We start from the raw sequence: 23,966 nt of genomic DNA, 5'->3' as shown, positions 1-23,966 counted from the left end.
CTAGTTTGTTAGTCAATTAGCAACGCCGGGAGAAGATGTGCGTTGGATTCGGGAGGTTGAAGTTCATAAAGTTTTGGAAATTTTTCAAAATACTGCATCTCTTACTTTGACAGCTTATATCTCAGTTGTCGTCTGTTTTATTCAAAAATTTCCAACTGGTGAACTATTTTTAAGTTCATTTTTATTGTGTTGTAGTTACTTTTTCACTGATATCAATAAAATGAACCGAGTTATAACCATTCAAACTAATTTAGTGGGGTGTAGACTCAAACGCTAGTTCTTAAAGGCAGGCGTAACTCGGTTCACTTTGAAGATATTAGTACAAAATAAAGTACATACTATAGTAAAAGAATTCACAAATATTTTTTCAGTTGATAACTTTTAAGTAGGGCAAACGACGACTGAGGTATAAGCTGTCAAAGTTGGGGTGCATAATCATATTTTCATAGCAACCATTGATCTTCGAATTTCGGTTTTTCTGTCAATTTTAATTCAAAATTGTTGCTTATTTTATTTGCAAAAAGGTCTTTGCCTTCACGAAAAGATCAAAAGTGGGCAATTCCTGTTCGGGAAGAGTGTACTTCGGGATCAATTGACTTCACTTCTACACTCCCCCGTCCCAGCAGCTATTCACCGTGCTTCCCTTTTCTGGGAAGAAGCCAACAAAGTACCTACGGTTGTCTCTTTAGAAATTTGGATTTTCCTCAAAGAAATGAATCACCCTATGTTTTCATTAATAGCTATACTATCCTGGCTTACTACTTCAGGAAATTCATGTATTGCAACAAGCCCGACAAGTATGGTTTTTTATTTGAATTCAGATTCAGTAAACTAGAATTTTTCCAGCAACTGTAACTACCACAGACGCCTCCGTAACCACTACACCACCCACGACTACACCACCCACGACTGCAGTCGTGACAGGTAACTTTATTGAAAAAAACCGCTCTCAAATTCTCTAAAAGTTTTGCAGATTGCACCACGTGTACGGCTGCGCTGATTACGTTAACCCAAGGCACTGATGGAGCGGTGGTAATTATTACTTCATCATTATTCAAAGTTTAAATATCAAAAAAAAGTATTACTTTTCAGGATGCCACTCCGGTAGAAGGAGTCGATGCAACTGGCTGTGCAACTATTACCTATACTTGTGAAAATACTCCGGTAGATGCACAGAATGTCATTTTTCTTACCGTAAGTTACGAGTATTATCAATAATTAAACCAGTCGCACAACTAATTACTAACTACGCTAGAAAAATTGCCGCTCAAACAAAAGAAGAGCACTTCTGCGCGTTAGAGCGCATTTGAGTGGTCGTAGTACATAATTTTTTAACCCCAAAATATTTTCCCAGAAATAGCGAATTTTTATAATACAAAGTTTGTTTTCAGTTCTACGGTGGCGGTATAGATCGAGGCGTTGATCAAGGCACCGGATCCCTGAACGTGTTGCTGAATTGTGTCGACGGAGCTTGGGTCAGAGGCGGTCTTGTGATCGATGAAATCCTATGTCAAGTGATTTGATGCTCGGACAGTTTTGTAGAATTAATAATAATAGTAATAATCATATTTATTTAATGATAACAATATTTGAATAAAGTGATTGTTTGACCTTGCATCCTTTTGCAGAAATATGATTAAAATCTCGTCAGGAATGTGAACTTTACTCAAAACAGACCCCTATCCTGTCCAACGATCTGCTAAACTTCTCACATTTTCGAAACGGTTACAGTTATGCCAATTCTCTGACACTCTACAATTTAAACATTATTAAATGAGAAAACAACATAACGTATTCTGTCTGCCGGTCTCCACAATTCACACGCTCTCTCCGCGCCGTTCGTCTTAGTAATGAAGCAAATCAAACACGATCTTTTGTTGGCAATTGACATGTGGGAGGCCAAAACAGTAATAATATTCGTGTGGACTTGTTTTTCGCCCAAATGTTTCACCCAAATGGTATAAAAAGCGTGGCGGCGTTCGAAACGGCACTTCGATTCGTCGTCATGGCAGACGAAAAACTCAAACTCGCAGAGATCGAGAGCCTTAAGAAGGTCGCCTTCTTTGGTAAGTAGTTTTTTTCCGTTTTTTTTAATTTCTGAAATTTTTCTCCAGGCATCTCTGTGGCTACCATCGCCACCTTGGTCGCCATTGTCGCAACGCCCATGATGTACAACTACCTGCAACACGTGCAGTCTTCCCTTCAAAACGAGGTTAGTCTAGACACTTCAAACTAGTCGGAAATCAAAAAAAAATTTAAATTTTGGAAAAGTAGCTCAAAAAGTTTGCCGCCAGCAGGGGTCGAACCTGCGACCTTGGGCTTATTAGACCCACGCTCTAACCGACTGAGCTATGGCGGCCGATGAGAGAGTAGAGAAGGAGGGTTTTGAAAATAGGGGGACAACTGATGCCTCCGTCTCTTTTTATTTCCTTTTTTTCTCTACACTCTCTCCACGACGACCCCTCACTATTGGCATGCTGCCAAAAAGTGGTTTTTCGCAGAAAAACGACAAATTTCCAGGTTGAATTCTGCCGTCACCGCACCGATGGGCTTTGGGACGAGTTTGGCCGCTTCGAAGTGGTGCGCGGAAAGGAATCCCGTGTGAAGAGACGGGCACGTGCCTTCGGAAGCGGTAGCTACGCTGCTGGAGGAGCCGGTGGAGGTGGTGGCGGAGGATACGCTACCGGAGGTGGAGGCGGTGGAGGTGGCGGAGGATGCTGCTCTTGCGGAATTGGAGCCGCCGGACCAGCTGGACCACCAGGAGCCGATGGAAATCCAGGAACTGACGGAGCTGCCGGAAACCCAGGACAAGCTGGAGCCGACGCTTCACAAGATGCTCCATCTGCCTCAGATTTCTGCTTCGACTGCCCACCAGGACCAGCTGGACCAGCCGGAAACGCCGGACCACCAGGAGCTCCAGGAGGACCAGGAGCCCCAGGAAACACTCCATCTGGCGGAGCCGCCGGACCACCAGGACCACCAGGACCACCAGGAGGACCCGGAAATGACGGACAACCAGGAGGACCAGGAAACCCGGGAGCTCCAGGAGCAGTCACCGAGGTTCCAGGCCAACAAGGACCACCAGGACCACCAGGACCAGCCGGACCACCAGGACCAGCCGGAAACGCCGGACAAGCTGGATATGCTCAGCCAGGACCGGCCGGACCACCAGGAGACGCTGGACCGGACGGAGCACCAGGAAACCCAGGACAGCCAGGAGCACCAGGAGACGCTGGAGCCCCAGGATCCGGCGGAGGATGCGACCATTGCCCACCACCACGTACCGCTCCGGGATATTAGATTGCCATATTGTATTGACATTACGCTTTGGAACTCAGTTCTCGAATGCATATCTTTTCACAGTCGATTTCTGTCGATTAATGAAGCTTTTCACAGCTCAGAATTGTTCAAACTTTTTATTTTTGTTTTTTCGAACCGCCACAGCCGTGGAAACGCGTTAAGAAAATCTTGATTTACCTATCAGGAAGTACGAATTTATTTCAATTAAATACAGAAAATCCCTAGGTTAGAAAAAAAGCCTAATCAAAATTCCTAACGACGGTGCTTTCACCTTCTGCTGGCCCGACAACCACTTGATTCCTCCTACAATTCCGACAAATCAGCCGTCGAGGTGACAACATCACCATGATTGCTCTCGTATTCCGTTTATTACACAACAGATACGATATTTGAATGATAAGCGGAGTTGTGCCAAAGTTTGACCAGTTTTGTAGGAGCATTCCCTAGAAAAAGCAGAGGACTCAAGTTTAATCGAACCTAACGGCTAGTTAATATGTATACTCACAATTTTCCGTTCAGATGCGAATTTGGTGCCAATAATCTGATTATAAAACAGTAACACTATAAAAAACATTTTCGACGCGCAAATCACGACAGCTTGGTAACGAATGTATCGATCAGGTTTTGATTGAGCCAAGGAAATTAGGTGGATCTTCTGTCGGACACTAACGAATATAGGGCAATAGAGAGCTGTGGAAAGTATGGCGATGGCTTCCAAGGAGAAGTAGACGGTCTGAAAATTAGGGGATCTGGTAGAGCCTCCAATTACAGATGGTAATATGTGAGGCAGGGCTACAAACTAGCAGCTGGAATTTACAGTAAAATATCTTGCGGCAAATCCAGGTCCAACTCCCCCACCTACCGTGTAAGCTTCATCTATAACGGCCAAAACTTCAGTTCCATTGTAACCGACTTCCCACTCCAACATTGTATAATTTTGAGCTTCCCAGTCCCCTTTCGCGTAAACCATTCCAGCATTGACAATAAAAAATGTGAAGTAGAGAAGTATAATAAAAACCTTCCATGTTTTCGATTTGAAACTAAAGAACTTCTCAAAATCCGGCAGGAAAAATATAAGGAAACGCTGAAGTGCTAGGATAGCCAACAGAAAATTGAAAATTGGAGAGACTGTCGACATTAAAAATTGGTACATGTAATATATCGTTTGAATGTTCATATTTGGCCAAAAGAATAACGATACGGTCTGGAAGGGATAGCTCAGAATAACTATAAGCATGAAGCAGACAAATCGGTGGAAGTGTTGAAGGATCGGGTATATTGGGGACTCTTGTTCTTTAGCCTTATTCTTTCGGAACACTTTGAAATAAATGGGAAACGTTAGAAGAGACAATAGTGATGCGAATATTGCTAGTAAAATTGTGATACTGTGTAGAATGCCCATCGCGATGAAAGCTTTGAAAGGGATAATGAATACAGCTTCTGCACACACCGCTAATAATTTCACAAGTTCGACCTCTGACTCGGATGGTTTGGCTTTGGAATGGAACCTTGCATCTGTGAAATAGGATGTGCGGATTTTGATCGTCATTTTCAGAGTAGCTGTGAGTTTGATATGCTAGTTATTTTGTTTTTCAACATTTTGAAATACACCTGCTTTGGACTTCGACTGAATATGATCTGTGGTTAGAGTCTAATCAAATGTATGACAAGTAGGAGATAACATTTATCAGGTCTTAGATCCTAGATTTTCATTGTCTCCTGGTGGTCTGGCTGATCCGGGAACCTCGGTGACTGCTCTTGGAGCTCCTGGGCTTCCTGGTCTTTCTAGTTGTCCAGGTAGTCCAGCTGCTCCAGCCGCTCCAATTCTAGCTCTTCAAAGCAGCAAGGTTTAATGCGACTAGCTTCTTGGGAGGCAGTCTGCTGAAGTGTTGAAGATCGCCTCTACGTTGATCAGTTGGAATGAACAAAGTTTCATTGCTAAAATCACATGGTTCTCTAAAAATTATTATTCCACCTGCTTGGCCAGCCTTTAATCACAATTTATTCAGAATGTTTTTGCTAAGATACCGGGAATATTTTTTTTGAAATCATGGAATATCAACAATAAGTAGTATAATAAAAAAACGGTTCACATATTCATATTTTCCTTAGCGTCTAGGATCAAACATTTTGGTGTACTTCGCGAAGAGTGGAGCCTTCTTAGGCTTCTTCGACGTCACTTTGCTGACGAGTTTGGGTACGGTGGGAGTTGTCGGGGATTTGACGGTCTTGGTGGATGTCGACCTCCGACGGGCTATAGGCATCGGGGCAATGTCGATCAGGATCTGAAGTTTATTGCTTTTACTCATGCTTTTGCTCGTGGTGGAAAAACTACCGTCTGTCGCTTCTGTGTTGCTCTGTGATAGGAGTTGCCAATGCGCATTGTGAGCTCCTCGAGCTTCTCCTGTGCTACAGATTGCTTCAGTTGTTCTTCATCGACCTGGTTAGGTTGTGCAATGGACAGAAGGCCTTCTGAATGGCTACCTGGCTTAGGTTCATTTTCCTCCAAATTGTTATTTTTTTCCATAGCGATTTGTTCGTCGAGATAACTTTTTGGAAGACTTCTGTGGCCTGTAAGTTTTTGAAATTTAGCTTAAAGCAGATCTTAAAACAATATTAGACAGAAAAAACCTTAATAAGTTTTGGACAAAATCCTTGTAGAGCCTCTGATTTATTTTTCCTTGGGAGACTTTTGACAAAATTTTGGTAGATTTGCTCAAAGCACTCAAGCTTTCAAACTCTCACTTTTCTCACCCACCTTGTGAATACACATCGCTGCATATTTGCGCTGTAAGCTTTTCAAGTTCATCATATTCATCTTCAGTACCCTTCACGAATCCCATAGGGCTCCCCGGTGGCAGATTATCGACGACAGGAACCCCCAACAACTCATTTACGTAAGCTTAAAATTGGTGGTCGTTGGTAATATTTTATCCGGGCAGACTTCTTACCTGACGAGTCTCCAAGACTCAACTGCATAAAGTCAAAGCCCTGCTGGGTTACCGTGGCACTCATCAGCTCATCTGAAAGGATTTCATATCGATTTTATAATGTGTTATAATGTTGTCTAATTGTTCATCGGAGCCAAATTTTCAGATCTGTTCGGGTAAGATAAGTATGATCAGCTCAGACTCTCAAAATCCGATAATACTTTAGGTACTTTGGCTCACTTTTTGGTCTTGCCGTTTGACCTCCAAAAACTGCGGGAGTTGACAATAGAAAACTCACGTGCAAGTTTCCCGCAATTTTTGGAGGTCAAACAGCGTGGGGTCGACCTGAATACCCGTGTGACCAGCGCTTTGCAACAGTTACCCAGAGTAAATTTTCACTTGAAGACTGTCAAATTTTCACAGGCTACATCTACAAAACCCAACATGGATGGGCGGCAATAAGTCAGTGCCGTTATCTACGACCGCCAACAATTGGTTTTAACGCCCGGTAAACTTGGATAAGAGCTTAGGCTTGCAACAAGGACTGCCTAGGCCTTACCTTCATCGCCACAATCAATCCGCAACTCGGGCTCCTCATAGTCTTCCAAATCTGAGTCGTCGAACATTGCGTCGAGATTAATAATATCCTGCGACATTTTTGCGATTCTGTAATCCTGATTACATAAAGCCTGCGGCACCCGAAACAGATTAAGGATTAGCTTTTTCGTGCCGAAGTATACATTTTTGATCAGTTGATAAAAAGGCTTTTATTCTACGCTTTTGCATATGAATAAGCAAATAACAATAGAGTATGAGGAAATGTGAGAAAAAATAACTTTTTTTCTTAGCTCAAAACTGAAAACTTGAATTGAAGCCTAACAAAAATCGGTGAGGCGAATGAAATGTTGGCCTAACTTGACGAAATACTTTCTCATTTTGTTTTCCTCCCACGTTTAAATTAATTTCCGTGTAGGGCTCAAAATCTGAATATGTCAACCACATCATGGGACACATGGGGTGGGAAAGAAAGAGGCATAAACAAACGCGCGCACCCTGCAATTACGGGGAATGTTGAGAAGGGAAAGAAACTTAAAGTTCAGGAAAGTAGGTGGAAGATCAGGTGAGCTTTTGGCAAAACTGGTCAGGCTTCGAGATGTGTCCATGAGGACACTTGCCTGAAAAGACACGGGTAGACAACAATTTGAACTTTTGTGCAGTTTTTCGGTAGGTAAGGGAAGCGGCGAACAACTTGCGGGACCTCCTTAGGTGAGAAAACCTCAGGCAGCCGACACTTTACGGGTGGTTGTACTTGGTTATAGTTAATTTCTGCAATTAAAGCAGATATGGAACGGCGGACACCTTGCAGGTTCAAGTTGAGATTCTTATTGCTGGAAAAAGCAACCGACACTTTACGGGTGGCTACTTGGTTATAGTTAATTCATGCAATTAAAGCAGATATGGAACGGCGGACACCTTACAGGTTCCAGTTGAGATTCTTATTGCTGGAAAAAGCAACCGACACTTTACGGGTTGGAAATATATTATAATATTTTATTTGATATTATTTTAAAAGGGGCAAAATTTGAGAAGAGAACAAAATGGGCACATTTTGTTTCCAAATATATTGCCAACATCTAAGCCGATAGCAAATGAAAAATCCGATATATTTAGATTCTCTATATAGTAATCTCTCCAAGTTTTTGTTCAAAAAATTATGCCTAATAGTAAAACATCTCACATGACACGAAACTCGGTGAAGCGGCGAGCACCGATACGATGAAATGATGTAGATATAATCCTTCATCAGTCTCCGCCAAACAAAAATAGTTTCTGCTGTTAAGCCACCCCGCCCCAATTTTTAATGGGAAATTGATAAAAGTTTGAATGCTAGCCCAAAGCTCGCGGGATTAGGTCTCTCGCGTGACAATTGGCTATAAGGGAAATTGAATAGGGAACACGTCATGGCTTCAGGATTAGGTTAGGTTTTGATAGATCGGTCAAATTGGTGGAACGGGTTCAGGCCTTGAATAGAAAATAATTTTGGTTAGAGCTGAGTTAAAAATGAATTGCAAAAATTGCACTGAATTTTTAGTTAGACATAAATGGTTAGCCATACATATGTTAAACGGATTTTTGAAGATAATGTTCTTAGATATCAGTTTTTGATAAGCGGTGCACTTATTCACGGCGAAAATTTGCAGATCTAACAAACATAGGCGGAATTGGCAAAACGAGGCAAAGCTGATAAAAATGGAGCGAAAAAAGGGCAAAAAAAGGCGGATTTGGAGAAAAATGTAGAGCATCAAAAATGTTAAAAGTGGGCAGAAACAGTAAAAAGTACATCGTTTTTCAAAATTTTGCAAAAAAAATGGATAGGGCTGAACTATTTTTTGAGTTTCCGCGCACATGCATCGCATTTTTTGGCTAAATAAATAATTTTCTTAACCATTTTTTGATGGTAGATTTTTAATTAAATTTTTTCAAATTTTCGAGACATTTTTTTGCAAAAAACAGTAAAATTGACCTTAAAATCGATATTGCACAATTAAAACAAATCATTAAAAATTTAGAAAAATTCTACAAATTTTTTTTATAGCTATATTCGGTATATTGAAACATTTTTTTACTATTTTAATCCAAAAATTTACATCCAAACCACAATCTTCTAGAAACTGAGAACTCTTCCCAAAACTGAGAGAATTGAAAAATTACTTTTTTTTGACTAGAAAAGAGGCAGCTTAAAAGATGGACGCGGGCAAAACTGGTGAAATCTAGTTAGGAGAAGAAAATGAGAAGCAATGTTCTCTTTAGCAGAAAAATGAATTTGTTTATAAATTCATTGTACTTAGATTTTTTTTAAAGTTAATTACATCAATGAAAATTAAACAAATAAAAAATAGGAGAAACGTTTTTGACAAATTGCATAAAAATTGTGAAAACTGAAAATATAGGTAGGAAAAGCTGACAAATTTGTACACATTTTCATTTAAAAGACGCCGGAAATAAGGCTAATGAGAATACATTGAAAATTGAAGAGAACTGGTAAAAGCCGAGCAAAAATGGAATAAAAAGGATGGAGCCTGGCTGCGACAGCGTGGAGCAACTTTTGCAGAAAAATGAAAATTTAATGCAGAAGTAGCATGCTAATTAAAAATCGGAGAAAAGTGAAGAAGAAGTAGGGATCACCAAATGGAAAAGTGAAAAGAGGAAAAAATAAGGTCTAAATATTCCTCATAAACTAATTGTGATTATAAAGTACTTTATAAAATAAATTTATCTATTCAACCTTTAAGCTTGATTACAGCTTAAGCCTACAAGCTCTATCCCATTTCTCAAACTAGTCGTTAAGTTTTCAACTTTAAATGTTGAAAAATTTGGTGAATTTCCTTAAAAAAGTGCATCTAGGTTTTGAATTGGATTCTGAGTATGTAGGGGAAGTGAGAAATATCAAACAATCATTTTATACAATTTTGTAAGCAATAATTTGTAAAAAGTACAAAAAAATGTCTGGAAGATAACTTTGACGTATATACTGGAAAAAAATTCTTAAAATAAGGTAGAATTCACAGAAAATAAATGCTGAATAGAATGAAAATTGAGTAGAATTTGTGAAAGTGGATGAAAATAGCAACAAGCTGTAATTTACGTTGTTCAAAATAGGTTAGAAGTAGTCGCAAACATGCCTGCCTACGTGCCTACACGCGTTCCTACTTTACTTATGCGATAGGCAGGCATGCAGGCGAGTAGGCAAGCTAGTACAGCCTTTAAATAGTTAAAAAGAGAAGCCAAAGTCGTTACACAAAAATGTTCTCAATTGGTGTTGAGCAGTTGGAATGGGCTCAAAGTTGACAAGAACGTTTAAAAATTCATGTTCTACCAGAATATGAATGTGCTTTTTGTTGAGCTCCGACGATCTGAAACATTAATAAAAGTTCAAAGACACAAGACTAATTTTGCTATTAAATATGATTAAATACAATTGAATGTAGCTTTAACTTGCTTTTTGAAATGAAAAATCTGCAAAAAATCTTTGAAAACGGACCTTAAAATTGCAGCCAAAAACTGCTTAAAAAACGTCAAAAATCCCAATTTTTCAGCCAAATTTTCAGTAAACCAAGTCTAAAAATGAGTGGGCAGATGATACATGACTATAGTTTCAACTCCAAAAACGTCACATATCTGATATTTATTTCCACGTTACCTAATTTTGGCTTAATCTTTAAAAAATATATTTGGAAATGTGCCAAAATAATTGAGATTTCTCGAAGAGGGGGGGGGGGGGGAGATTTATTAGAAGCCCTTTCAAATTGTGCTTGGTGACGTTTTTAGGGAGAGTTCGTGATCTTTCGGAAGATTATTTTTTTTCGTAAATAGATTTACTAGGGCTTTTTTATTTGAGGAAATAAAATAATGGAAATGTCAAAAATAATTTGGAGAGTATTTTGACAATTTTTTTAAAAACCAAACAAATTTGAAAAATCGCAAAAGTCTGCCGCAATTCCGCTTTCAAAGAGCACAAAATTATGTTCTAAGAGTTTACCAGAAAATCAAGAAAATCGGAAAAGGAATGTATGGTTCAGTTGGTGGAAAAAATGCAAAAATCATTCGACCGGAAGCTTTTTAAACGAACTAAAATCTGGCCAGCACGAGAGGCCGGAAATGATTACTCATACATGTTGGAACGACATTTGAAAAAAAGTGGAAATTTTCAGCTGTTTCAGAATCAAAAAATTGGAAAAACGAGAACAAGTGCAAATTAACAATTGTGGAAAATTACAGTGATTCGGAAAAGTTCTGAAATTAGGAAAAAATTCTGAAAAAAAATTGACATTGCGTGACTGCCAAATCAAGCAGAACCCCACTATTTTTTTAAAAATAATTTTTAAGGAAACTTTTTTGGAAATTTATTGAAAATAAGTTTTTAGAACATTCTATACATTTCCGTATATTTTTTTTGAAGAAGAATTTTCAACTTTTTATCAATTTTCAAAAAGTTTATCACTTAAGTAGGTATATAAATGTGTACAATTGAAACAAAAACTTGTGTTCTCTGCATACATTTCTATAAGGTTTTGTGCTGTCAATTTGCCAAAACTTCCATATTTGATTTTCTTCAAACTTTTAGTTTTTAAAAAATTTTTCCCTTTCAAATTTAAACTTTCAAACTAGTAATTGCGTAGAAACATAAAATTATAAACTTCTAGGTGTTGCTGCTCACGGAGCAACTTTTTTTGTTTCTTGAGATATACAAACATAGACTTTTGTAAAAGCTCCACTAATTTTGGCAAACGTTTCAAATTTTGAATACTCCTTTAGTTTGCCCGCCTACGTGCCTACCTATTGCATACTTTCTTTATTTAGGCTAGGAGGTTAAGCAAAATTACAATAAAAAACTTTCCGCAATTACCGGTTGTCGAAAATATTTTATTTGGCAACTTGGGAAATTTTTCGGCGCCTCTTTTCCCGTATTCCATGTAAATGACCTACGACCTTCCCGGGAGCCCAAATCGATAAAAGTAGCATGCCAGGTGAGCGGAGAAAAATACAAAAAATGTTATTCATCACACTATTCCGCTCTCATTTTTATCGGTTTTCCTCTTTTTTTCTTGATTTTTCTTTTCCATTTTCTCAGAAATTCTAAAATAGTGATAAAATTTTGGTAAAAATTCAAACGTTTGAACTTTTGAACTTAAAAATGTCAATTTTCAGCCAAACCCCTCCATTTCCACCGAAACTTGCAAAATGTCCGCCCAACTGCAGAAGATCATCGCCGACAACTCGGAGCTCATTCAGGAGAAGAGCAAGAAGAGCGACCAGGATGAGCTCGGCAAGCGAATTGATGCGCTGCTCTGGGAGGTGGACACTCTTCAGAAGAACATTGCCGAGACTAAGGAAATGTGTCGGCGTTGGGGAGACGAGCGGAAGAGAGAAGGTGAGTTGTTGATTGGTTTAGAAGATTGGCAGTTTGGAGCTCGGCAGATTAAGGTAGATTTCCAGTTGTTAAGTTTTTTGGTGGCCTTTTTGAGAGCTACACTGTGGCTTTTTGGGTTAGTGGCCGGTTGCCGAGTTTCCTGCCTACGTGCTTACCTACTTACCTACCTACTATGCACAAATTGTGGCCCCTGCCATGTTTTATTTGTCCTAGAAACTTATTATTTCCCATTTTCAGCCGCCGAATTCGCCAAACTCCTCGACTCTTCCGATGATGACCAAAACTGAGCTTTCACCTCCACAAATCCATATCAATTTCATTTTCTTTCTGCCAAAAAATGTATTTATATTAAAAAATTGTTCACTGTAAAATTGCAATAAACGTTACTATGTGTTTTCTGAAAATCAAAACTGCAGCTGACACTTTACAGGATTTAGGAACCAGAGAGGTTTCAAAAACAGTCCGCGATTTTATATCCCAAAATTTGCGGAAGTCTTTTTAAAAAATTCCTGCAAGTTTTCCACATAGATTTACCAATTTTGTGAAACTTTTGAATTTTTTTGACGTTGAGATTTCCAGACATTGAAAATTTAAAGTTAGAAATTAAAAAAAAACAACCTGTAGGAATTTCCACATTTTAACAAGAACATACATCTTTAAATATTTTATTCTATCAAAGTAAATTTTAAAAAAAACAATTAATTAGGTACTTAATAGATTATTAGGTAATTAGGTACTTCTCCAACAATCATTCTAAAACAATAGTGAGAAACTTCCGGCATTGAGTTAATAAAAATCGCTGCCCTTGTTTCATCGCAACTCCTTTCAATTTCATATCCAAACGTGAATACTTCATTGTAAATGCTAAAGATTTCATCTTCGAGGATCACTTGGTAAGCAACATTTTTAAAGATTATTGTGGGGCTATAGGCGTTCAATCCAAAAATTTCTAGCACTTCAAGCCGTTTGTTAGAGCCATTTAGCCAATGTTTTAAGAAGAAATTCAAATTTTTACTGGATATTGCAGAATCTAGTAATTTCAAAGTTGAAATGTTCATTGCCAAAAGTTGATTAAGCGTTAATTGAAATTGATGTCTTCCGTAATACTTCACACTTTTGAAATTCAATATAAAAATTGTATTTAAAGGCTTCCTTCCTAGCGATTTTCCCTTACAAGTTGTAAGACTTTCCGGGTATTGGAAGCTTCTTAAAATTTTCAAAATGAAATCAATTACACAATAAAAAGATTGTGCGTTGAAAATTCGGAATAAATCGCGAGGAAACCAAGTTCTATTGAACCCTTTTCCTGAAAATGAAATTATATCGATTTTCGGGCCACCGAATATATCGAGAAAATGCTTCATCCAATCCTTTATTGCGAACCCGGCAATGCTCCATTCTGTTCGAATGAAATTATTTCCATTGATGATCATTTCGCATTCGTTGAAATTTTTTCGAAGGACGTTTCTCTGATCAGCTAGAAGTTCGAACAGGCAGATATGTTTTGTGATTGGGCTCAGATCAAATTGAATTGTGTCGTCAAACTCGATTCGGATAGTTTTTTGCTTATTGGAAGTTGTGGAGTACATTACACAAGACTTCGCATATTTGGAGCAGACGGAGAAGGCGATTCTGAATGATTTTGTGGATCAGATTTTGTTTTAAAAATCACGTGGTGTCAGGCTCAGTTTGATTTACAAAAAATGCGGGAATTTTTTCCCAAAAAATTGTGACGTCAGCACGCTCATGCGAAATCAGTTGAGATTTCTACGTCTCACCTCCCGCATTTTTCGAAGATCAAAGCGAAAATCCCGCCAAAATTTCATAGTTTTGAAAATTGAATTCCGCATGTAGTTTTAAATTTTAAATTTGAATTTTGTGCCACTTTGCAAAAAACAAAAATTGAATTTACCGCTCAAAAACTTACAAATCAAGGCATTTGAACTGTCGGAGCACTTGGAAAATTGTATTTTTCGGGAGACGTAACAATTTGAATATAGTAGTCATGGGTCGGTCGATAATGTCACAAATGAGAGATGTACATAATAGGGAAAGAGCAGAGAGGAAGAGTCGTCTGTCATAATTGCCCCACCGTCAGGCAAGATGACGTAACTTTAAAGGTACACGCTATGTTCATGTTTATCTAGGTATTTTGATGCACCATCAAGTGCCAAATTTTTCACTTGTGAGATTATTGTCTGAAACTGTAATACTCAGTCATATTTGTAAGAATATATAACAGAAAAAGCAAAAAACCTCAGGATGGAAGAGAAAATTTGTCGGAAAAAGGAAACAAAGGACAGCAAGCAAGGGGCGAGCCATCTACAGATCATTTTCAGATTTTTTTGCCGATTTTCACAGAATGCTCTGGAAGTTCTTGAACGCTTCAGACTGCTACCAGAATTTTCAGGAAACTTAAAAAATTGGTTGTCGATGACTTTTATTAGCCAAGAAAGTTGCCAACTTTTGCAGGAAATTGCCAAAAAAATTCTAAACATTATCGAGTTATATTTTCCACAAGTTTTAAAATTTTTCAGAATGTAACTCTAAATAAAAAATTTGTATCTTTTTTAAAAATATCTCAAACGTTTTCAGAAAACCACCGGATGTTAAGGAACGCAGCTGACATTCAGAAAGTTGCTAAGAAAATTGCTGAAACTTTTGAAAAGTGGGTTTTCTCCTCTATCTTTCCGTTGCCAATATAATCTCATTTTAAACAAAAAGATGTGCACCGAATTTTTCTAAAAATCCCATCGAAAAATTGGTTTTTGTTGTCATTCCACAGTGTGATCATGACGTTTCAAAAAATAGATAAATTCGGCGGACAATACCTCGATTGATAAAATTTAAAAGTTTTTGTAAAGTTTCTTATCGATAAATGAAACCGGCACAATTTATTGGTTTTTGAAGCTGTTTCCTCAGTAATTTTTATTAGGTTATCACTGATAACGTGATGTACATATTTCGAAAATTTTCCTCAGTGTTCAGAAAAAGCAAACAGTGGGGGTGTATGAATTATGATTCATTTTTCATGAAGCAAAAACAAAAATTTCAAAAACGTTATCTTTTTGTATTTTTGGCTATATTCTGCAATTTCACACACTTTTCCTTTAATTTTGAGAGGTTTTCTAACTATTCTCGGCAACTTGTAAAAAACTTCCGCAAATTTTCGTCAATTTTTGCTAACTTCCGGCAAGTTTCGGCAACATTCGCCAATTTTCGCAAACATTCGGCAACATATGAAAATTTCGCAAAATTTCGCCACATTTTGCCACTTTCCGGCAACTATCGGCAATTGTCGGTAACTTACGGCAACTTTTGGCAACTTTCACCAATTTTTGCTAACTTTCCCTAATTTTCGCCAACTTTCGGCAACATTTGCCAACTTTTGCCATTTTTCGCCAACTTTCGACAACTTTCCGCCATTTTCGCAAGCTTCCGCAATTTTCCGACAACTTTTGCCAACTTATGCCAATTTTCGGGAACTAACGGCAATTTTCGGCAATTTTCGTCAACTTTCGGCAACGTTTGCCAATTTTCGTTAACTTTCTGAAACCTTCGTCCATTTTCTGCAACTTACCCCAACTTTTGCAAAATTTCGGCACCGTTCGCCAATTTCGGCCAACTTTCGACAATTCGCGTCAGCTTGCGCCAACTTTCGTAAACTTTCGGCTTGAACCTTTTTTTTCTCAAATTATCCGCAACTTTTACCAACTTTCTGAAAACTTTTGGCTCGTCAATATTTTGCGTTTTTTTTTCCTTCCGCAACCAAAATTTTTCTAACAAACTCTCCCGATCACCACTACAATTTAATGCGAACAATTCCATGCCATTACTGACTGTTTTCACACCCATTTTTCTCTGCGTCCCCTCACAATTCTCAGTCTCCGCCCACCATAAATGTGCCGTCGATTGTGGGCTCACTGTTTTAATGATGTGGAATACGCGATCGGGGCGCCCTTCTCTGTTTTTTTGTTGATGTTTCACTCAATTTATCAGATATTTGACATTACCCCATCTTTTCCAGATGCCCTTCAAACTAAGCCCTGACTGCATTGTGCTCGCCGAGCCCGAGAAGCTTCACTATCCCGGTGACACTGTTTCCGGGCATATTGTGCTCAAGTTCGAGAAGTTTTCCACGTGCCGCGCCATCACTCTGACTGTCAAGGGAAAAGCCGAGACAGGATGGGACAATGTGACGAAGGTCGGACAATGGACCTATTTTAATGAGAGCGGTGTGCTCTGGAAAGCTGAAATGTCGGAGGTTCGTGAGCATGGATGTGTTCATTTAACAAATCTAAAAAATTCCAGAATCGAATAGAGCCCGGCACGCACAGGATCCCATTCGACTACACCGTGCCCGAGAACATCCCACAATCGTTCGAGGGACCTTTCGGGTTCATTCGATTCTACATCAAAGTGCACATGGATCGCCCACACGCGCTTGATCAATGTGTTAAGAAGGAGTTCCTGGTCACTCAGAAACCAACGGTAGTGTCGAAGAAGCATCTGGGCCCGGAGCATATCATTAGATATTGCCAGAAGTTGAATTGCAACAGAGGAGAAATCTATTTTGAGGTAAGCATAAGAACTATTCACATCTGGATGCCATATGTAGAAAGTCACAAGCCTTTTCTAGCCAACCCTTATGTTTTCTAATCTGCTTTTGTCAGCACCAACAATTTCAAAATAACTCTATGTTGACGCCATCATCCCTCTTACATCACTTTTTCTGTGCACATGTCTCTGATACATATGTGGTAAAATTCGGTAGACATTGACAAGTGTGTGCTCACTTTTATGGTACTCCTAAAGGTCACCTGTTGTTACTCGCGCCTCGGTCTCACGAGTTATGATAGAGGGTATAGCTGTGATGGTTTTTTTTAAATGAAGACAAACACATAATCTTCCAGGCTCAACTCTCGAACCGTATCATCTTCTTTGACGATCCGATCTCCTTGATCATTAAGATCAAAAACTGCAGCTCCAGAACCATCAAGAAAATCTCGCTTGAAGCCTTCCAAAGAATCGAGTACTACTCCACCACATCGGCCTGCCGAAAGACTCACTCAGTTCTCATCGGAAAAACTGGAAAATCCGAGCTGAAAATCCGCAACGACGAGATCGCCATCTCGACGTTCTCCATGAAGTTCAAGGAGCCGGCCACCCCTTCATTCGCCTCGGAGCTGATTCAGGTCTCTTATGTTCTGCTGGTCAACTTGTTCACCGACGGATTCTGGGCTGCGCCACTCGTTTTTCCGGTGGAATTCGAGGTTGGGAAGAAATCTGATGTTGGGACTGAAGATGAGGAGACCTGCGATGGGTTGATCAATTTCGATGAGGATTAATTTGATTTTTTTACTCTTCAATATTATTCCCAAACACTTCCTCCATTTTGTCTAAAAAACTTATAAGTGTCTAACTTTACTTCATATTGATGATTTCCAAGCACCATGTTTTCTCGGAATATTTTGCCTGTGCTTCCCATATTGCTGTTTTTCCAATTTCCATCAGTTGCCTTGATTGGACCACTAATACATTGCCATAATTTCAATTAGAATAATTAGTATTTCCTTCAAACGCCCCCCGAAGCCCCCTGGCCTCCACTGAAGTCCGACAAATTTATTTGTTCGTTGTTAATGAAGTAAAAAAAGTTTAAAAGCAGAAATCTGCATCACAGAATGCATTCAGAAGAGTACTGTCGTCCATATCAATTAATTATTATATTCAAAGATCTCTGATCTGAACTCCGATTTTTTTGCCAATTTATAGATACGAATTAATTCTGATTCGAATGAACTGTTATATTTGGTAAACAACCATTCCTAATGATAACCTCTGTGTGACCACAAAAACAGATAACAGTAAACCCGTTCTACTAATTGATAATAAATTTGAGATGAGGAATATCAACAACCTTGATCTTCTTGTTACTTTTAAATGCAAGTAAAGTTTTTATTAACCGCCCCTTCTGTAAGTATTTAAGTCCCCAAATTCAGTAGGCACATGTTCATTGCGTCATGCCTACTCCATCCCAAGTGCAAACTCTATTGCCCTTACCGTTAGTTTAAACTCTGCTTTTTCTATAGTATCCTATTAGAAACAAATTTCAGACTTGAAAAAAGGCCGAAACTAATATGGGACAAGGCTTACAAAATTGGTTTTGCATTACTGTTCCTTTGTGGGACCTTTGCTATCTTGGGCAATTTTCAGGGGAAATCGAGTACTAGGAATGCAAGAAGTGTCACCGGTGGGATTCTGAGTTCTTGGGGCTTTAGGCCGTTTTCATCTCTTTTTTTCAGACAATGAAAAACGTATTATTGGACTATACTCTGAGTTCGAGACCATGCCAATATCAAAGAAGCAGCTTGCCAAGCTGACTCACGCAGTCTTCAGATTCGTCAGTATGACAGATGATGGGCAATTGGAAATGAGTGAGCGTGCGAAAGAAAGATTCAAAGATTTGAAGTCAAAGGTGAAGAATTCAATGACTATGCTGATGATTTCCATTGGTGGATTTGAGAACTCGAATTATTTTTCCTCGGTACTAGAGGATGAGCAGAAAAAAAGGTAGATATGAGTAAAGAGAACAAAATTTGAAGCATAATTTTTTCAGCATCTTCATTAAATCCATCCTATCATTCCTTATTGAGCACAAGATTGACGGCGTCGATATATTCTGGAAATGGCCAAAGCTCGGAAATAGAGCGAGTTACTCCAAGTTTCTTCGAGAGTTGAATCAGAAGCTTAAAAATCAAGAGAAACGGTATATCCTGTCAGTGGTAGTTCCACCAGTTGATGTAGACAACTTCGAGATGGGATTCGACTTGGATGAAATCATAGAACATGTTGATTTCCTAAACGTGCATTCTATGGATTTTGCGGGCCCGTGGGCCAATCAGTATGGAGTACCGACGGGGCCGTCGGCTCCGATGTGCGGTGGGTTTGGCGCTAGGAAGAATTTCAACGTGCATCACACTATGAAATATTACGTTGAAAAAATTGAAGATCCAAGCAAGTTGAATCTAGTCATTCCATTTTATGCGAGACGTTGGGAACATGTGAAAGAAAGCCTCGATTCCAACACTGAAGTATTCAGAAATGCAGATTTGGTGAATGGAATAGCTGTGGGGGAACCGTACATATCAAGATGGTCTGCTGAGAAAACTCACGGTTTATCGCTTGGCTCAACTAATTGGGATACTGAAACAAAAACATCATTCCTCTGGGACAAAAACAAAAACACGTTTGTGACACTCGAAAGTGACCGGAGTATTCGAGAGAAGAAGAAATACGTCTGCGATATGAAGCTTGGTGGAGTTTGGATTTGGACAGTGGATATGGATGACAGTGCTGGAAGTCTTCTGAATGCGGTGTCTTCCAATAACTTTTGCACTAGAGATTTTGCACTTTTGCACTAGAGAAAACTTTCGATTTTACCAAACATGATTATTTAGAGTCAAGTGCAAGACCTAATGTTACTTCTACAACAACAGCTCCTACAACAGGTAAGCTTTGCAAATCTATTTATTTAATGTCCTTTAAGTCCTTATTTAGTTTTTATTAATGCCTTTATTTAATGCCTTTAATTAATGCCTTTAATTAATGCCTTTATTTAAGGTCTCTATTTGATGTATTTATTTAATGCTGTTATTTTTAAGCGAATAATTTGATGACAAAACTCATATAGTTATACTTCACGTCGTATTTTTATCTCCTTAAAATGCAATATTAACAGTTTTTATAGTTCTCCTCATGAAAAAATCAAGTTTAGTTTCCAAATGTGTATCTCATTAAATTATGATTCTTAAGAGTCAAGTGCAATACCTGATGTTACTTCTACGACTACAACAAGTAAGTTTCCTGAATATAACTTTTAAGTACTGTGTAATAGTATGAGATAAAACCAAATTAACTGTATTCAAAAATTGTTATCATTAACTATATAAATTTTATATCTATGTATTAGTCACAATTTGAACGGAGTTTCATTGCTATTTTAATCATCATTATTCAGAGTCAAGTACTACGCCTCCTGTTGAATCTACGACAACAGCTCCTGTAACAAGTAAGTTTTCTAAAAAAATTGTATTCCTTTCACTCTTACAATTAAATCACTGACATGATGTCAAAATCGAATTAGTCATGCTTGACAACTTAATTGCAATAATCGCAATTTAAAAAGGATTCATTTTTAGAGTCAAGTAGTACACCTCCTGTTAAATCTACGACAATAGCTCCTGTAACAAGTGAAGTTTTATTTCAAAGACAAGTGATAATAATATGAAATTTCAGTGCCGAGTACTACAGAAAAAACTACATTCACTTCAACTTCTTCCTCTACAACAAGTAAATTATCATACGGTATTTTATTTCCCAACATACTTTTTTTTTGCAGGTTCCCCTGTATGTTCAAAGCGAACTGTTGGATTTTTCACTGGCAATAGTACGACAAGCATTACACAAGATCAAATGAGAAAGCTAACACATGCAACTTTCTGTCGTATTTTTTTGAACTCCAGTGGAATTTTGGATTTTGAAAGATCCAAATATAAAACTAGATTTCTAGCTTTTAGAGATGCAGCAAAAAGTGCAAATACGAAGACTTTAGTCTCTATTTCCATAGACTGGCATACAATGGCGTTTAAAAAAAGAATAAGGTAACATTTTAAATAAAGCGTGCACGTAACAATGTTTGTGAGTTTTCAGATTATTGGCCGGAAATATCACGTCATTCCTAAAAGAATATAAGTTGGATGGTGTGGACATCCAATGCAATTGGGTGCTGGAATCCAACCAGCACATGGTTTCAGAGTTTCTTTCTGAATTACGACAGGCTCTGCAAACCCAGTATCTAATCTCAATTCAAGTGCCTGCATTTATGCAAAACTACAATTTGGATGATATTCCGGAGCATGTTGACTATATTAATGTCTACTCAATGGAAAAGTTTAGTTCACTAATTGGTCCTCTTCCACTGTACTCCGGCCATGAACCACAGATAAACTTCAACGTCGCTAGAATTATGGATGGTTATACTAGTAACAATGAAAAGCACGCTAAGAAGTTTAATCTAGGAATTTTATTTTCTGCCAAGCTATGGAAAAATGTTGAAGAACCCGCCGAAAATGGAAGGGACTTGTTCATCCACGCTGATAAAGGAGCTACCATGTCACGATCAATTGCAAAGAAAAAAGGATGGAGACTGACATCTGCTGATTGGGATGAGACGACTAAGACTTCGTATATTTGGAATCCCGAAACAAAGGAATTGCTAACATTTGAAACTGATCGGAGTATAAATGAAAAAACCAAGTACATAAAGCGGGTGAATATTGGTGGAGTCTGTCTTTGGGCAGTGGATATGGACGACGGTACTCTTCTGGAAGCAGTGTATGATGCAGATTTGTGTTTTGGTAAATAGTGATATTTTTTTCGATTTTATTGCATGTTTTCTTCAAATCTCACTTAATTTTATTCCTTATTTGTTCACAAGCCTTACTTTGTCCTGTATATTCAGTTCAAATTGGAAATCGGCAATTTTTCATTTTTCTTGGAAAATCATTTTTAAATAAAAAAACCAGGATAAATAAACTTGCGGATCTATCTCCTTGCTGAGATCTATTTTTGAGCAAATTTTTTGAAGGATCAATTTTGAAGAATCCTCAAGGAGTGAAAATTTATTATCTAACAAATCTAATAATTAATTATAAGTATTGGTTGATATCTGTCCAACTGTCACCACAGTAACCGCTCGTTTTTTCTGCGAAGAAAACATCGAACTTCGTAGATGTCTGTTTGTGAGAAACATGATTATTGCTGATCTGGAATTTTTATTTGAAATGAAGAGGTGGAAAAAAACTAACCCAACATTGAAAGTGTCAAATGCAAGAAATTGTAGAATATACATAGCATCAGTTTTGCAGCTAGCGCATGTAGCAAAAGTCAGCTGGAATTTTTGCGTATGTGACCTTTAGCGGCCGGTAAGACCAACCTGAGTACCGGCGACCAGTAAAAATGTGCAGGAAATCGAGATGCTCGTAAAACAAAGCGATCTTTCAATTGATCGTACACGATCTGATAGACATGCTAGTTTGTAAAATGTTACAGAGGTGCAAACTATTGTGAAGCCCAAAGCAGTCAGGATGCAGATGGACTGGAACAGTGACAGTGAAGCCTGAAATTTTCTGGGTTTTTTTTGCCGGTTTTCGCCTATCTTAGTTACCCATTTCACTGCTTTTATATAATCCACCCCAAATCCACCGCGTACACTTGATGCAATAACTTGAGATATCATAATGTTCCAGAGACCGGCAAACGGGAGAATTAGCATAATAAAACTAGCAATTGGTGTGATTTTGTTCCAAAACTGTAAATTTAAAACTCGTATCTCAAACTAAAGAGCCCGTCTTACCTGGTTATATGTCGCTGGCATCAGGACACATGACATTCTGTTCAAGACCATGAAAATTTGGGATAAGGATTTTACGAATCTCGCATGGTTTTGAGCAACATATAAGACTTTTAAAAATATGGTTGGGGTGCTGAAAAATGTGCTCACAAAGGGGCAAAGTTGCGGGATGTACATGAAGATTCTCCCAAAGAATATATCGTAGAGAAGGAGAGTGGTACTCTGAAAAGTATATGGTTCCAGGCAGGGATCAATATTTTTGACCAAAAATCTGTCAAATCGGCAACTTGCCGGTTTGCCAATTTGCCGAATATCAATTTGCCGTAAGTTTCTAGGGGGACTTTTTATAAGACGGAAACACTTAAAACTGTGCCTTTTTGCATTCTTTGCCCGTTTTCTTTAGATATTTTCATATAATTTGCTTACTTTTCAAAATAGACATAGGAAAAGTTATAGGATGCGGCCGGTTTGCCGAAAATTTCGATTCCGGTAATATGCCGATTTGCCGGAATTTTTGATTCCAGCAATTTGCCGTTCTACCGGTTTTAGGATAGCTCAGGCAAGCGTGCCTACTGCTGCCTAGTAGGCTTTTTAGGTCACCTCCTTACCGCAAACAAATCCGCCCTGAACAACACAAAAAACGAGTTATCCTTGAAATATTTCCTATCCGAAATCAAAATAATCTTGAGCAAACTAATGTGACAAAATAATCCAACAGATAAATAACAAGCAGTCACAAAATATATTGCATTTTCGAATAGAATATCATAATTCGGATCACATATTGATTCGGAATCAAGTGTTAAGTTTGTTGTGCCCATGTTTGACTGAAGTGAGATTTTGAGCTCCAAAGCAGAAACGTGAGTTCTGGAGAATGTCAGACGAAAAATAATTACAAGGTTGCTCAAATTTAGGGCTGAATTGAAATAGAATATAGGGGAGAACTAGCTCAGTTTAAAATTATTTCAAAAGGGCAACTTAAAAGTGATTGGTTAAAAACCAGACATCTATCAAGGGGCATAAATGGCAAGAATTGGACAGTTTTAGGGCAAACCGGCAAACCGACTTGAAAGGCAGGAGGTCAAAATTAGTATCTAAAACATGGCACAGTCGGGCAGCTTTAGGTCAAAAAAATTTGGTTGAACGGAGCTATTGCGGCAAAGTTCGGGTAGATTTTAAAAAAATGGCAAAAGTCTGTAAATTTTAAATTTGTCCAGCACAACAGAAAACTGGCAAAAATGCCACGTAAATGGCAGAATTTGCCCAAAAAACGGGCAACCACAAACATATCAATTCAGAGCAAATGTTTTGTTATTCAGTTACCGGAAATTATTGTGGTTATTGATATTCTCTGTGTGGCCAAAAAATATAATTATATGTTGCTATCTGTCTT

At 38.3% G+C, this 23,966-nt stretch overlaps 8 protein-coding genes, 4 non-coding genes and 1 pseudogene across 15 annotated transcripts; 6 read left to right on the top strand and 7 right to left on the bottom strand.

The window, feature by feature from the left end:
• Positions 1-18: 18 nt before the first annotated feature.
• On the top strand, positions 19-1,613 carry pugs-7 (C6 domain-containing protein). Its single transcript, NM_064265.3, has 5 exons — positions 19-797; positions 847-924; positions 974-1,032; positions 1,093-1,194; positions 1,392-1,613. The coding sequence occupies exons 1-5, from the start codon at positions 713-715 to the stop codon at positions 1,521-1,523; spliced, it is 456 nt and encodes a 151-aa protein (NP_496666.1). The 5' UTR covers positions 19-712; the 3' UTR covers positions 1,524-1,613.
• A 391-nt stretch (positions 1,614-2,004) lies between these two features.
• On the top strand, positions 2,005-3,397 carry col-85 (Nematode cuticle collagen N-terminal domain-containing protein). Its single transcript, NM_064264.4, has 3 exons — positions 2,005-2,066; positions 2,115-2,212; positions 2,521-3,397. The coding sequence occupies exons 1-3, from the start codon at positions 2,006-2,008 to the stop codon at positions 3,298-3,300; spliced, it is 939 nt and encodes a 312-aa protein (NP_496665.1). The 5' UTR covers position 2,005; the 3' UTR covers positions 3,301-3,397.
• Positions 2,107-2,212, bottom strand: T21B4.18. Its single transcript, NR_051799.1, has one exon. It is a non-coding gene; the product is annotated as an Unclassified non-coding RNA T21B4.18 (non-coding RNA).
• On the top strand, positions 2,238-2,372 carry T21B4.19. Its single transcript, NR_051798.1, has one exon. It is a non-coding gene; the product is annotated as an Unclassified non-coding RNA T21B4.19 (non-coding RNA).
• Positions 2,286-2,359, bottom strand: T21B4.t1. Its single transcript has one exon. It is a non-coding gene; the product is annotated as a tRNA-Ile (tRNA).
• A 75-nt stretch (positions 3,398-3,472) lies between the features above and the next one.
• srz-6 (Serpentine Receptor, class T) lies at positions 3,473-4,864 on the bottom strand. Its single transcript, NM_001368611.2, has 3 exons — positions 4,163-4,864; positions 3,806-4,033; positions 3,473-3,743 (listed from the first exon to the last, which is right to left on the bottom strand). The coding sequence occupies exons 1-3, from the start codon at positions 4,847-4,849 to the stop codon at positions 3,540-3,542; spliced, it is 1,119 nt and encodes a 372-aa protein (NP_001355366.1). The 5' UTR covers positions 4,850-4,864; the 3' UTR covers positions 3,473-3,539.
• A 420-nt stretch (positions 4,865-5,284) lies between these two features.
• On the bottom strand, positions 5,285-6,898 carry T21B4.15 (Ovule protein). Its single transcript, NM_001027180.6, has 5 exons — positions 6,790-6,898; positions 6,252-6,323; positions 6,059-6,202; positions 5,636-5,871; positions 5,285-5,585 (listed from the first exon to the last, which is right to left on the bottom strand). The coding sequence occupies exons 1-5, from the start codon at positions 6,884-6,886 to the stop codon at positions 5,409-5,411; spliced, it is 726 nt and encodes a 241-aa protein (NP_001022351.1). The 5' UTR covers positions 6,887-6,898; the 3' UTR covers positions 5,285-5,408.
• A 5,041-nt stretch (positions 6,899-11,939) lies between these two features.
• F15A4.10 (uncharacterized protein) lies at positions 11,940-12,556 on the top strand. Its single transcript, NM_064262.8, has 2 exons — positions 11,940-12,162; positions 12,400-12,556. The coding sequence occupies exons 1-2, from the start codon at positions 11,973-11,975 to the stop codon at positions 12,447-12,449; spliced, it is 240 nt and encodes a 79-aa protein (NP_496663.3). The 5' UTR covers positions 11,940-11,972; the 3' UTR covers positions 12,450-12,556.
• Positions 12,557-12,646: 90 nt separating this feature from the next.
• 21ur-13811 lies at positions 12,647-12,667 on the bottom strand. The gene has a single exon (NR_051797.1).
• Positions 12,668-12,813: 146 nt separating this feature from the next.
• Positions 12,814-14,178, bottom strand: fbxb-102 (F-box associated domain-containing protein). The gene is made up of 2 exons (NM_064261.4): positions 14,090-14,178; positions 12,814-13,794 (listed from the first exon to the last, which is right to left on the bottom strand). Exons 1-2 carry the CDS (start codon positions 14,167-14,169, stop codon positions 12,873-12,875), a joined length of 1,002 nt encoding a protein of 333 aa, NP_496662.1. The 5' UTR covers positions 14,170-14,178; the 3' UTR covers positions 12,814-12,872.
• Positions 14,179-16,188: 2,010 nt separating this feature from the next.
• Positions 16,189-17,823, top strand: arrd-9 (Arrestin C-terminal-like domain-containing protein). Its single transcript, NM_064260.3, has 3 exons — positions 16,189-16,426; positions 16,474-16,740; positions 17,076-17,823. Exons 1-3 carry the CDS (start codon positions 16,190-16,192, stop codon positions 17,508-17,510), a joined length of 939 nt encoding a protein of 312 aa, NP_496661.1. The 5' UTR covers position 16,189; the 3' UTR covers positions 17,511-17,823.
• A 359-nt stretch (positions 17,824-18,182) lies between these two features.
• chil-28 lies at positions 18,183-21,586 on the top strand (annotated as a pseudogene). 3 transcript variants are annotated; one of them is made up of 11 exons: positions 18,183-18,223; positions 18,276-18,412; positions 18,465-18,732; positions 18,779-19,670; positions 19,975-20,016; positions 20,180-20,230; positions 20,361-20,411; positions 20,458-20,511; positions 20,561-20,568; positions 20,739-20,822; positions 20,872-21,586. In that variant, coding segments are annotated over exons 1-11 (2,343 nt in total). The 3 variants fall into 3 exon arrangements; another variant differs by having other exon boundaries at positions 20,561-20,822; another variant differs by lacking the exon at positions 19,975-20,016 and having other exon boundaries at positions 20,561-20,822.
• A 279-nt stretch (positions 21,587-21,865) lies between these two features.
• On the bottom strand, positions 21,866-23,394 carry srg-17 (Serpentine receptor class gamma-17; the record flags this gene model as incomplete). The annotated part of the gene is made up of 6 exons (NM_064258.2): positions 21,866-21,986; positions 22,029-22,111; positions 22,157-22,339; positions 22,388-22,531; positions 22,577-22,795; positions 23,182-23,394. 6 exons carry the CDS (start codon positions 23,392-23,394, stop codon positions 21,866-21,868), a joined length of 963 nt encoding a protein of 320 aa, NP_496659.2.
• Between the last annotated feature and the right edge of the window lie 572 nt (positions 23,395-23,966).

This window comes from Caenorhabditis elegans, chromosome II (genome assembly GCF_000002985.6).
Source record: "Caenorhabditis elegans chromosome II".
Lineage (NCBI taxonomy): Eukaryota > Metazoa > Nematoda > Chromadorea > Rhabditida > Rhabditidae > Caenorhabditis > Caenorhabditis elegans.
Note: the sequence above shows the minus strand (reverse complement) of the source record. Positions and strands in the feature narration are given on the sequence as shown.

Excerpts from the sequence above, each read along its gene's own strand:
- pugs-7 (NM_064265.3), top strand. The coding sequence starts at position 713 with ATGAATCACCCTATGTTTTCATTAATAGCTATACTATCCTGGCTTACT. Across the intron at positions 925-973 it reads CACGACTGCAGTCGTGACAG|ATTGCACCACGTGTACGGCT; the intron begins GTAACTTTATTG and ends AAAGTTTTGCAG. Across the intron at positions 1,195-1,391 it reads AGAATGTCATTTTTCTTACC|TTCTACGGTGGCGGTATAGA; the intron begins GTAAGTTACGAG and ends GTTTGTTTTCAG.
- col-85 (NM_064264.4), top strand. The coding sequence starts at position 2,006 with ATGGCAGACGAAAAACTCAAACTCGCAGAGATCGAGAGCCTTAAGAAG. Across the intron at positions 2,067-2,114 it reads TAAGAAGGTCGCCTTCTTTG|GCATCTCTGTGGCTACCATC; the intron begins GTAAGTAGTTTT and ends ATTTTTCTCCAG. Across the intron at positions 2,213-2,520 it reads AGTCTTCCCTTCAAAACGAG|GTTGAATTCTGCCGTCACCG; the intron begins GTTAGTCTAGAC and ends ACAAATTTCCAG.
- srz-6 (NM_001368611.2), bottom strand. The coding sequence starts at position 4,849 with ATGACGATCAAAATCCGCACATCCTATTTCACAGATGCAAGGTTCCAT. Across the intron at positions 4,034-4,162 it reads TTATAGATGAAGCTTACACG|ACCGTCTACTTCTCCTTGGA; the intron begins GTAGGTGGGGGA and ends CCTAATTTTCAG. Across the intron at positions 3,744-3,805 it reads TCGCATCTGAACGGAAAATT|GGAATGCTCCTACAAAACTG; the intron begins GTGAGTATACAT and ends TGCTTTTTCTAG.
- T21B4.15 (NM_001027180.6), bottom strand. The coding sequence starts at position 6,886 with ATGTCGCAGGATATTATTAATCTCGACGCAATGTTCGACGACTCAGAT. Across the intron at positions 6,324-6,789 it reads GATTGATTGTGGCGATGAAG|ATGAGCTGATGAGTGCCACG; the intron begins GTAAGGCCTAGG and ends AAATCCTTTCAG. Across the intron at positions 5,872-6,058 it reads CAGCGATGTGTATTCACAAG|GCCACAGAAGTCTTCCAAAA; the intron begins GTGGGTGAGAAA and ends AAAAACTTACAG.
- F15A4.10 (NM_064262.8), top strand. The coding sequence starts at position 11,973 with ATGTCCGCCCAACTGCAGAAGATCATCGCCGACAACTCGGAGCTCATT. Across the intron at positions 12,163-12,399 it reads AGACGAGCGGAAGAGAGAAG|CCGCCGAATTCGCCAAACTC; the intron begins GTGAGTTGTTGA and ends TCCCATTTTCAG.
- fbxb-102 (NM_064261.4), bottom strand. The coding sequence starts at position 14,169 with ATGACTACTATATTCAAATTGTTACGTCTCCCGAAAAATACAATTTTC. Across the intron at positions 13,795-14,089 it reads CAGTTCAAATGCCTTGATTT|AATCGCCTTCTCCGTCTGCT; the intron begins GTAAGTTTTTGA and ends AAAATCATTCAG.
- arrd-9 (NM_064260.3), top strand. The coding sequence starts at position 16,190 with ATGCCCTTCAAACTAAGCCCTGACTGCATTGTGCTCGCCGAGCCCGAG. Across the intron at positions 16,427-16,473 it reads GGAAAGCTGAAATGTCGGAG|AATCGAATAGAGCCCGGCAC; the intron begins GTTCGTGAGCAT and ends AAAAAATTCCAG. Across the intron at positions 16,741-17,075 it reads GAGGAGAAATCTATTTTGAG|GCTCAACTCTCGAACCGTAT; the intron begins GTAAGCATAAGA and ends ATAATCTTCCAG.